The sequence below is a fragment of the Anthonomus grandis genome, chromosome 6, assembly GCF_022605725.1.
Source record: "Anthonomus grandis grandis chromosome 6, icAntGran1.3, whole genome shotgun sequence".
NCBI lineage: Eukaryota > Metazoa > Arthropoda > Insecta > Coleoptera > Curculionidae > Anthonomus > Anthonomus grandis.
The window spans coordinates 6,873,145-6,885,669 of record NC_065551.1 but is presented as its reverse complement, the minus strand read 5'-3'; the positions used below and the strand labels follow the sequence as shown (position 1 = coordinate 6,885,669).

The 12,525-nt window shown below is 31.1% G+C and overlaps 1 protein-coding gene across 1 annotated transcript; it reads right to left on the bottom strand.

Moving 5' to 3' along the window:
* Positions 1-1,927: 1,927 nt before the first annotated feature.
* On the bottom strand, positions 1,928-8,270 carry LOC126737772 (peptidyl-tRNA hydrolase ICT1, mitochondrial). The gene is made up of 3 exons (XM_050442822.1): positions 7,991-8,270; positions 7,749-7,937; positions 1,928-2,227 (listed from the first exon to the last, which is right to left on the bottom strand). Exons 1-3 carry the CDS (start codon positions 8,135-8,137, stop codon positions 1,967-1,969), a joined length of 597 nt encoding a protein of 198 aa, XP_050298779.1. The 5' UTR covers positions 8,138-8,270; the 3' UTR covers positions 1,928-1,966.
* Between the last annotated feature and the right edge of the window lie 4,255 nt (positions 8,271-12,525).

The window sequence follows — 12,525 nt, the reverse complement described above, 5'->3', positions numbered from 1 at the left end:
CCAAAGAAATATTAATATATCTGGTTGCTAACGATTTGAAAGGCATATTTCTAAATTTATTCGTAGCTTTAAGAATATTTTTAACACTGCCAGTCACTGTAGCTCATGGGGAACGTTCATTTTCCAAACTAAAATTAACTAAAAAACTACTTAAGATCCACAATGAGCCAATCAAGACTATCAAATTTATCAATAATAAGTATTGAGAAAGACATTGTTTCTAATTTAGATGTTACCGACCTAATTAGGGAATTTGCATATAAAAAGGCAAGAAAAGTAAATGTTAGCATTTAAACCAGGGTTCTAATTACTTTTTTTTTTAATTTTTTTAAATTAGTATGTAAGTAAAATATATTTTTTTTAGGTATATCGATGTAATTACATATTAATATAGAAATACTTATATAAGTAAATAATATATGCTTTTATGTATATTTTTTGTATAGATAATATTGATTAATATATGTGTGTTTGGAATTTAATTCAATATGATTTTTTTATTACACCCTTTTTTTTTAAACGTTGTACTTTGGTAAGAGCATTTTTTAAAACACTTTTTATAAAAATCACTGCAGAAGGGGAGGCAAAATTAGCTCTTGCACCCGGACGGCAAATATTCTAGGCTCGGCCCTGGTGTTGGGGCGTTTTTTGGAGTCTTTTCTTTCTGAATAAACACTTTAGTAATTAGTAACAGTCTTTATTTTATGCCCCACGCGAGTCTAGATTTGAAATACCTGTATAAAATATGTTGAAAACTATATTTATGTCTCATCATAATATTTTTCTGCAATTAAAAACAAAATCAAGTATTATCAATATTTGAATCTATTCTAAGACAAATCTACTTATTTACGTGGTACCCTACAGTGGGTGAAAAAAATATAAAGGAGACGCTTATTAATACCTACGTCGCATTTTAAGCCAAACAAATAATATTATGTATGAAGAATTCTTATGCCCATTTTTAAACATATTCAATTATAAAATTTCTTTTGGGGTTTAATCAATTCTATCAAATGCGAACAATTACTTTTTATATGTAAATTTTTCTAAAAGTTTTGTTGTAATCTTTTTTAAAATCCCTTAAAAATAAATTTACAGAAAGAAAATAACTAAGTCAATTTAAAACAAATGTCGAAAGAAAGTTAGCCAGAAATTTAAATCACGAATGGATAAGTTTTTATATCCTGGATTTAATTTTCAACAATATTTACTAGTAAGTTTTATTCTTTATGTGTGGGTGCTGGGTTCTGACCTTTGGTAGAGCAACAAATTTTTTACTTTATTTAGTTTATTAAAAATTATTTGCTTAATTTACATTTTTTTTGAACGAATTTTTAAAAGGTTACCTAAGAACATTATTTTTTGTTGTAATATAAATATAATAATGTGCACATCTTGAATTTCTACCCCAGTTGTGTTAGTAGCGGTTTTAGAAAGGGTGATTCTTGTTTTTATAATAGTCCTATGGTTCGAACCTTTGGTATGATACTTGCATCACAAACAAGTTTTACCACTAACCAAAACTCGACACCTCTAACATGTTCGGGAAAAGACTAACTGATTCTTTTTACTTTCTAACTTATTTTGGCTAAAACTGTATTTTTATTTAGGTCTGAGAATGCCGTGTAAGACAACGAAATTTCTGTCACCTGTTTAAATATATTTTACACTTGACACTTATGACTAAAATTTTGATTTTTTTATAGTTAAATTAAGTCTCTTTGAGAATTATGAACGATTTTTTCATACTACCTCAAGAATGTGGCTTACGAAATTAGAAATGAAAATACGATGAGTTTCACAATAATGGATTTAGTAAGTATGATATTTGGCTATTGAATAGGAGTGGTTTCTGATGAATACATTGTATAGATTCACACATTTGATAACAATTATTTAAATAAATATTAAGTAATCAACAAAACAAATATAGAATTTTTTTATTTATTAACAATCTAACTTACTACACTTCAATATTTAAATCTCTTCGTTCTCTAATCATAGCACCGTGTATCCTCTTTTGTGCAATTCTCTCCCTATTTGCCTTTTCAATTCTTCTCCTTATTTTCTCTTTTGTTTCAGGTGAAGTTTCTGGTTTTTCATAAAGCGAGTCTCTAATGCATTTCCTCACTTTTTCTAAACAATCTGCTAGATTAAGTTGCTGTGATCTTGTAAGGTCTGATCGAAAAATTAGGTGACCTTCCTTGGTCACTCTTGTAGCATTCTAAAAGAAGTTTTATATTAAAGGTAAAGTTCCATTCATACATGTCAGTCACATCTCAGTCTTATTCAGCCGAGATCTGTACATATTAGCAAATAATTTGTGTCTATGATCGCTAAAGCTTTTGAAAGAAGCAATGATTAGAACGCAAAACAGAAAGTGGATATACAGGGTGTCTCACGACCAATAGAGGCGCTCAATATTTCGGAAACTAATTATTCAAACATTTTGAAAATTTGGCAGTAGGGCACAGTCGATGGGGAGCCACACAACTAAAATATTTTGACAGTTGAGACGTTTCCGGTTATACCGGAAGTAGGTGTCAACTGTGATGTATACCTTATAGTCGTTTATGTACAAGAGCCTTAATCGATATGTCAATACAGATTGACAAGTAGCATATGTCATTTGTCATGTATATATATAACGCCATTTTCATAAAATAAAGCAGTTGTCATTCCGCCTTCAAAGCAGTCGTATAATTCACCTCCGCCTCAACCCTCAACCTCCAAAAACACGTTACATCAACTTCGTTATTTTAAACGGAATACCCTGTACATTTTTTTTGGCTTCCACATGAAATTCTAGGTATATTTTATGTATAATGTCCTATACCTAAGTGTAACCGTTTTTGACATATTTTTAATTTCATATGAAAACCTATGTTTATAAGCCCTAACATTATTTACCGATTACTCCCTTTTAGTGGCCTTTATTTATTGGTTAGTTTTGGTTTTATTTGAGAGGAAGGACCACTTTAAAAGACTATTTTAATATTTAACTAAAAAAATGATACAGGGGGGTCAAAAACTAGCGTTAAAAATTAAAATGAAAAAATCATTAAAAGTCAATTTTTTTAAATAGAAACCCCCTATTTTTATCATTTTTTCATAAAGATAATTAAAAATAAGGTTATATATAAGGTTATCTAGTCCAAAAATTGATAGTTTCCAAAAATATTGACAGTTTAAATTTGGCCTAATGTTAAAAGCCGTATAGTTGTACACGGCTCAAGGATTGTTGATTAGTTGACCATAGCGGTTGTCATAGTAACTGCTACAAGCAACAGTAAGATAATGGATTGAGTATTTCACATAAAATTAAAAATATCTCAAAAACGGTTACACTTAGGTATAGGACATTATACACAAAATAAACCTAGAATTTCACGTGAAAGCCAAAAATGTAAAAATATACAGGGTGTTCCATTAAAAATAACGAAGTTGACACCTACTTCTGGTATAATCGGAAACGTCACAACTGTCAAAATATTTTAGTTGTGTGGCTCCCATCGACTGTGCCATGTTGCCAAATTTTCAAAATTTTTGAAAAATTAATTTGTGAGATATTGATCGCGTCTATTCGTCGTGAGACACCCTGTATATGTAATTATATATATAATTGAATATTTTTTTAAATGCATAATAAAGGGCTTGGATAGTCTCTAATAAAAGCTGATGTAGGCAACTTTGTTAGGATTCACTCCTTATTTTGAAAAAAAAAATTGTTTTAAAGGACCTATTATCAATTTGAAAAAAAATAAAAACGATTTTTCAATAGCCGTTTTCTGCACTGCCATGTTCTGGTAATTGCGCCATCACTAGAGAGTGTTTTCAAGAGTAACTAATCAAGTAGTTGCTATTAGTTTAATATTTGATAGATTATGGTGTGAGCAGAATAACCCTATTACAGGTCAAGGTGCATGCACTTTAGATCAAAAGGGGAAACAGAAAGTATTGTCCATTCTGCTTTAAATGTGCCCATATTCTATATATATGTAGAAATATACGTTATTGGTGCATAAAATCAAAAGTAAGATTAAACAATACATACAGAATGGTAAAGAGTACAGTTCCATAAATTAAAATTTAAAAATAGATTCCAGTCATTAAATGAATCTAAAATCAAAGACAAATAAAATTAAATAGACAAAAATGTATACAAATACAAATTCATGACACATGAACAAGAACATTTTAATTAAGACCAGAGATCATTTGTCATACACTAAGACATAAAGTCATAAACTCATCAACAGTATAAAAGATTTTGCTCGTCAGTACACTGTGTCCCATTTTGGATGAGACTGCAGGGTATCTCTGTCATTTTTTAAGATAGAGCTTTGCGGTTTTCGCGACCCTGTATCACTTTTTTGTAAAACTTTTAAAGCCACAAACAGAAATATTCTAACTACTTTTGTTCCTGAAATACAGGGTGAAAACGAAAATGTTCACTTTTGGAGATGTTATTATTTCTCAGGCCCTGTATAAGATAGAATAAAAATGAAAACTGCTTATAATAGATATTTTTACATAAAAGTCAGTGGCGTATTTAATTTTTTTCCCAATGCACTGTTTTTAAGATTGGGCACAAACTTGGTATTTTTTAAATGGAATACCCTGTATATTTTAACGTCAAATTTTTGCATTTTTTTTTCTGAATACATTGATGTATCACAACCTAATCTTTGATAAATTTTAGCTCAAAGAATTAGAAAAATCCATATTTATGTTTATTTTTTTAATAGTAGGCTATGAATTCTTTGACACATGCATAAAAAAATGTTTTGTTTATTGCATTCATGGAAACTAAGTCACAAACAGACTCAATACATATCAATAATGATGGCTGACGGTGAAAATATGGAATTCCAAAATTTTGAAAAGTATGATATTATAAAATGTTTAAACGTTTCTAACGAAAATGTCGAAGCGGCGCAGCAATTATATTTAAATAGGTAAAGCTCTAGCTTATTTTATTTTGTTACAAAATTCAAAAAATAAAAAAGATCTTATTAGGTTTCCAGAAAGACGTCAGCCATCTCGGGCTACGGTATTCCGGTTAAAATCTAATCTTTTAAATTATGGCTGCTATTCAAAACCTAGGCAACCCCATGTTGATAGAAATGACGCTGGCGAAATTAATGTTTTAGCGTGTGTGGAAGCAAGACCCCAAATTTCCTGTAGAAAGATAGAGGAAGAGATAGGAGTTTTCAAAACAAAGGTGCAAAAAATTTTAAAAAAGCATAAATTTAAACCGTATAAGATAAATATTATTCAAGAATTGCATCCTGACGATCCGTTTAAACGACTGGAATTTTCTAATTGGTTTTTAACCAAAACTAATGAAGATCCGGATTTTGTAAAAAAGGTAATATGGTCTGACGAATCCCATATAAGCAGTAGTGGCATATTTAATAGGCAAAATACCAGACATTGGTATCAAGAAAACCAACATATTACTTTTGAACGACAGCAATAAGGCCGATTTGGTTTTAGTGTTTCCTGTTTTGTATTGGGCACTAAAATTGTAGATACAATTTTTGAGGGTAGCTTAACTGCCCAACGATATCTAAATATATTGCAAAATAATTTGCCAGAGTTGCTGGAGGACATACCTTTAGCCCAGTGACATCAAATATATTTCCAGCAAGATGGAGCGCCCGCTCATAATTCAAGGGTAGTTAGAGAATATTTAAGTGCCCATTTTGATAGACGTTGGATTGGCACACAGGCCAATCAGATGGCCCCCGAGGTCACCGGACTTAAGTGTTTTGGACTTTTTTGTATGGTCGTACTTAAAAAATAAAATTTATGCAAATCGGCATAATAATATAAATGAACTCCGAGCGACAACTGAAGAAGCATTCATAAACTTACAAAGGCAACCCTTTATAATTTTAAATGCCTTAAGATGAATACAGACTGTATGTGGTTTTTGTATAAGACAAAATGGACAGCAGTTTGAACAGTTTTATTAAATTTATATTTGTTTTTTTTTTTTGGTTTTTGTAATTAATTTTCTAATTTGATTCTTGTAATTACTAATTAGTTTTTCATGTTAAACCTGGTCCGATATATTTTTTTTGTTTTTAACATTTTTATGTTTATATTAATATTTTAAGTTAATGTTTAAAATATAGTTAAATAAACAGGTTTAAATCACATGGCGTTTTAAAAAAGTAATAATTAAATGCATGTGTGTAAGAATTCATGGCCTACTATTAAAAACAAAAATAAATATGGATTTTTCTGATTTTTGAAGCTAAAATTTACTAAAGAATAGGTTGTGATACATCAATGTATTCAGAAAAAAAAATGCAAAAATTTGACGTTAAAATATACAGGCTGTTCCATTTAAAAAATACCAAGTTTGTGCCCAATCTTAAAAACAGTGCATTAGAAAAAAAAATTAAATACGCCACTGACTTTTATATAAAAATATCTATTATAAGCAGTTTTCATTTTTATTCTATCTTATACAGGGCCTGAGAAATAATAACATCTCCAAAAGTGAACATTTTCGTTTTCACCCTGTATTTCAGGAACAAAAGTAGTTAGAATATTTCTGTTTATGGCTTTAAAAGTTTTACAAAAAAGTGATACAGGGTCGCGAAAACCGCAAAGCTCTATCTTAAAAAATGACAGAGATACCCTGCAGTCTCATCCAAAATGGGACACAGTGTACAGTATTATAATTTATTTCAACAATTTATTATTTCGTCTTTTGCAGTTTTAAATAAATGGGGCTGTACTTGTTCAATTCAATTCAATCATGCTTCAGTATTAAAAAAGAAAAATTAAAAAAAAAAATATGAACTTAAATTTATAATGAAACCTTTGAATATGCTTAATTTAATTTAAGTTCAATAAGTTTTAAATACAATAATTTACTTAAGGTATAAAAGATTTTTTATATACCTAGGAGCTGAGGTTTAATCTATTAATCTCTGAGCTCGTTTCTTCTTTTCAATATCCTACCTAACTTTGTTATGAATATTAAAATTAAAAAACGATTAAAACAATGAGAAGACCTATTTTTAAAAAAATACCTACTAGCATTATCAAGGTAATTAAAGTAAAATTAAATTAAATTAAAAATATAAACAAAATATACTTATCTTGCAAATCTTCTGCTATATAATACCCTCAAAACTCCTTCCTAATTTGATAATACTTTAAATACTTTTTTTATATAATTTCATGGTTTATTAATAGTTTGACAAACTATTATCAAATTTGCAGAGATAATAAAGCATATTTTGACTTTGACTTGACTTTGATACAGTTAAAAGCCTTTCTAAAGTCCCACATAGTCAGAGCTGTGTGTTTGCCCTCAAAGCATTATATGTTTCTGAATATATTTCATTATTTTCTACTAAGATAGGGAAATACAACATCAGTCTATCTTTCAAAATCAAAAAAGCATTGCAGAAGCTGTTTTTTTACTTTATGAGGAATCTACATAGATCTGTCTCTAAACTCAATTAATTTTTGGTCATTTTGACATCAGACAAAACATGGTAATAACAGTGACAATGGATTAAAACAAGTCCTAATTTAAACTGTCTGGTGGTAAAATTGGTAATGGTGGTGGACATGTGAACATTTCTTTAAAACAGTATGGGCAATGAATAGAATTCAGACATGACTGATGTGTGTGAATAGTTCATTAGGTGTTTTATTGTTATCATGTTCTTACTTTTTGTTTAAACATAAAGGCCTAATTTAGAAAATCTACATACTTTCTCCAATACTTTTTCTTTAACTTTATCACTCAACCAAGTGGCCTGCTGCAAGTGGAACCTTAAATCCACTTTAGTATTGACTTTGTTAACATTCTGACCTCCTGGACCTGAGCTTCGACTATATGTGATCTCTAATTGATCAAGGGGTATGTAGCCATCAAACTCTTTGGTCTGTGCAGTATCTGGCTACAAAATTACAGTAATTATTAACAAAACACTGTCATTTATGAATTATTTACCTTCGTTGGGGTGGTTAGTTTTAAGCTACTTTTGGGATAAAGATTGTTGAGTGATAGAGCACTTTGGTAGGAGTTAGAAACGTTTCGGGTAGAGTTTAGTAGTAATGTACTGCTTACATTGGCAGTAAATTTTCTAAAGGCTAGCATGGCAAACCTAATGGAAAAATATGATGGAAAAACCAAAAGCCTTAAATTTAAATTCTATTTTTTTCTTTCAACCAGAGAACACAAATATAACTTTCAACTTTATTTGGGGTTATGTCCACAGAACACAAATATAGGTTATGTCTTCTTGTCACTTTACCATTAACAAGAAGACTAGGGGGAGGAGAGATATCTTGCCTGTGTTGGATGGGCCAAATCCTGTATGGCATGTCAGCTACCCATTCCCCACAATGCTATTCTCGAACTGGTGTTTGCGCAGTAGCGTAGTACGCAATGACATAAACAAGCGCAACGATGCGGACAGAAAACATGTTATATGTGTTATAGTGGGGGTGACAGAGAAACGAGAAAGGAAAAGAGACAGACGAGCTGGTTTCCATAGATGGGCTCCAGTGCGATGCCTGGGGCAAGCATAGGTGATATTTCTCCTCCCCCCAGTCTTCTTGATCATGTAATGTAACCCACATTGGGTACGTTTAGCTGACGTTAGCGGCTAACCCTAAACGCTAATCTGGTGAAACTCATTGATTTGTAGCATTTAATATTAGCCTGTATATTTTTAAATCCAGTTTAAGCTCTTTATTTAAAAAATATTTGTAACAACAAAACAAAACTTAATACCCAATTAACAAACAAATTACAAAGAATATTGATAAAGTGCAATTAAGCGCTGGGTTGAGAAGCGTAAAGAATTTCCGCTGAGCGAATTACTCATCTGCTGAGTGGAGCGCTTTCTTAGCGGTGCCGGCCGAACGCAATCGCTAGATCAACTACTTATCCGCTCTCATCGGCTGAACGTACGCATTATTAAGCAGAAACGTCAGCCTGCTTTCCTGAAGTTATACTAAATTGTTGTTATGAGTGCAAATCTATTCGCTGTAGAAGGTATTCTGCCAATAGACTATTTAGTAAATAGGTTGTTCTGCAGAAGGGAATATGGAAAAGCGCCTGACCCCATATTGTATAAGAGAATTCATGTAAAGAAAAAAGGAACAAACAGACATTCTGGAGTTCTAACAATACTATTCATAACTTTAATTGCAAAGCAAACATCAAAAAACTGGCTTCTGTTTGATGAGGAGTTAATACTCAATCAAGACATAATGCCGAAAAAAGATCCAGGCCCGACTTCATAAGAGAATATTTGGAAAACCTGATGAACTTGCACTGAATGTTTTTAAGCCTTTTAATATGGATCAAAAAATAAGGTGACCAAATTATATTGGAGAATTTAAAAAGAGATCACACTAAATTAATTATAGTTTTCCTTTGACAATGGTGCGAAATGCGTCAGGATTTTTGAAATAAACAGGACCCTTCGCCTATTATTTTGCATTACCTACATATGTGGTTGTTTAATTAAGTTGTACTAAGGTATAATTTAAATCATCTGGAAAGGTATAATAATATAAATATGTAAATTAAATAATATTTTAAAACTAAAAGTTGACCTTCCCTTAAACTTCCAGAATGTGCCAAGGAGTTTGGTATAAAAATTATCTTTGAAACAGGGCATTGTGGTACCTTGGAATAGCATTTTTTTACACACTAATACCGTTATTTGAATACTCAAATATTCAATCAACGCTAATACACTAATACACAAGAGAATTCCAATCTAAATTATCTTAGGATTAGGAATTTTAAAATACGTTCAAAATACACACCTATAATGCTATATACTTCCTTATAATGTGTTAGCATCAAATCACAGATATAACCCAATGCTTAAAATTTAAACTAATTTTTAAATCATACCTATGTATGTACTTAGATTTAGTTTACCTAACTCCATATTAAAAATGGCTCCATTGTCTTAAAAAATTAAAATGTATATTACTTTTACTAAATAAAATTGTTATTGCTTTTGTACTGATTTCTGTCAACGAAAAAAAAAGGTTTAGACTTTTACAAAAAATTATCAATGAGAAATAAAGTCCCTTATGTGATTTGACAACACCAAAACGTTTAACAAATTTTAAACAATACAAAAACCTTCACAAATATTTTTGAAAATCCCAACATAAGTCAATACTGTTTTCAAGAATAACAACCGGTATTTGTATCTGCCTGATTTTAAGATTACCCAATATAGAATATAAAACTTTCATACTTTTAGATTTGTGACAGTCTTGGAATAGTGAAAATTTATTTGTTGAATTGAAGATTTTACTTCCAACACACTAGCCGAAAGAGTGGAAATTATTCTAATTACACTACATTTACACTTTTTACTAATAACGAATTGTAGATTTGGCAAACCCTAACGGGCAACATTTTGAACACTTATTGAAATAAAAACTTTAAGAGGATGACCCTGGGGGGCAGAGGGTGAAAGGGGGTGAAGTAATTTTAGGTTAGAAAGTTGTCCCCCTTGACAAACCTTTTGACGTATTTCGGCATTTTTTTTTTAAACAGTGGTTTTCGATAATTCCGTGGTGGGAAGTTTTCAAATGAACACCCTGTATATAGGTGTCTAAGGATTTTACACGGCCATTTATGATGTCAAATGGTCTTTGTTTTGTGACACTATGATATGCAAGGTTATAGCTTATTACTGCGTATAACATAAGTTGTTTGGTGGAGGCATTGGGTTCTTTTAGTTTTCAAACTCTATATAATAATAATAATAATAATAATAAGCTTTATTTCCAACAGGTTACATATACCCAGTTACAGGAAAATCAATTAAATATATAAATGTATGAATGCATGAATTGTATTAGAATCATGCAACTAAACTATAAAAGAACTATTAAAGAATTGCTATATAATAAAAAAAAAAGTAGTGAACTTAAGAAAATAAATAAATAATAAAAAATCAACACTAAATTAGAATAAGAATCAAGAATTAATTTAAATCAAAAGAGCAAAAAAAAATGAGTAAATAAATGTATTCAAGCTAAAAACTAAATAACTAAAAACTAAATAACCTAGCCTCCCCCTCCGACCATATGCAGGTGATTCAAGATAAGTGCCAAATCGTCATGGTGAATGTCACAAGAATCAGCAATAGTGTTAAAGTTTTGACACATAAAGTGAATAGGACTCTGGTACAGAATGTTGGACCTGGCTGTGTCCAAGTTAAAAGCTGGACACTGTCTGGATCCTGGGCGTGGTATATGAAAGCAAATCCTTTGCAAAAGGGATGGGCAGTCAATTTTATGGTTAAGTAAATTAAACAAGAATTTCACCGAATGCATTTCTCTCCTCTCCGCAAGTGACCGTTCAGTATATCTAGAGAGCAGCAGGTTATGGTCAAAACCCCTTGGAGGATAGACTCCATCATCCTTAAATGCCAAATATTTAAGGAATCGCCGTTGGACTGATTCTAATAGGTGAATGTGCTGGTTGTAAATGGGAGACCAAATGAGGGAGCAGTAGTCCAGCCTGGATCTAACAAATGCATAGTAGAGAGTTTTGGCAGTGGCAGTGTCCAAAAAAAGTTTGCAATTTCTAATAATAAAGCCTAGCATGCGAGTAGCTCTAGAAACAGTATCTTCGATGTGAGGGATAAAAGAAAATTTTGGTCAAAGGTGATTCCAAGATCCTTGAAACAGGTAGACCTTGCCAGAGACTCTCCATTAACTGAGTAATTAAAGGCAATTGGACTTTTGATACGAAAGTAGCTGGCCACATTACACTTGGAAACATTAAGGTTAAGCCGGTTCAAAGTGCACCAATGGTGTACAGTATTGATGTTCTCTTGCAGTAGACCACAATCTGCTATAGAGTCAATCCTATGGAATATAAATCTATAAGGGTCGAATGGACTCTTTCAATAGGGCTATTACTGTTTGAATTGCCAGGGGCTGTAAAGTGTATTTTTATATTATGTAATTTGCAAAAGCATTGCTGTGCAACTTGGTTCTAATGGGTATGCTTTAGTATATCTAGAAAATACATCTATTATTGTAAGAAATTTTGTGTTACAAATTTAAAGGGTGTCTATGTGAATAGATTCTAAGGGTTCAGAGGGTGTAGGTGTGGAGGGTGTGTGGATGTCGATGGCATTTAGCTTGCTGACAAATTTCGCAATTATTAATATATTCTATCAAATCATTCTTCATGTTAGGCCAGTAATATAATGTTCCTAGGGATATCAAACATACATTTATTCCTCTATGACAAGTTTTTTCATGGTAGTTAGCTATTAGTTTTAATTGCATATCTTTATCTATTATATCATTTAAAAATAGTTTTGCTATGATAAATTTATGAGAATTGCAATATCATGAATTATCTCTAAACGGGTTTAACCGCCTAAGTGATTTAATTTCCCGTATAAGCTTGGTATATGATTTATGAATCATTAAATTAGTACCGTCTCTAACGCAGACTGCACATTGAGGACAAAACTATAGGCGCTT

Bases quoted from the DNA above. Each gene is read 5' to 3' on its own strand.
- LOC126737772 (XM_050442822.1), bottom strand. From the start codon at position 8,137: ATGCTAGCCTTTAGAAAATTTACTGCCAATGTAAGCAGTACATTACTA. The intron at 7,938-7,990 runs GTAAATAATTCA...GTAATTTTGTAG, and splicing joins AACTAACCACCCCAACGAAG to CCAGATACTGCACAGACCAA. The intron at 2,228-7,748 runs GTATGTAGATTT...AACTTCTTTTAG, and splicing joins AAGAAAAAGTATTGGAGAAA to AATGCTACAAGAGTGACCAA.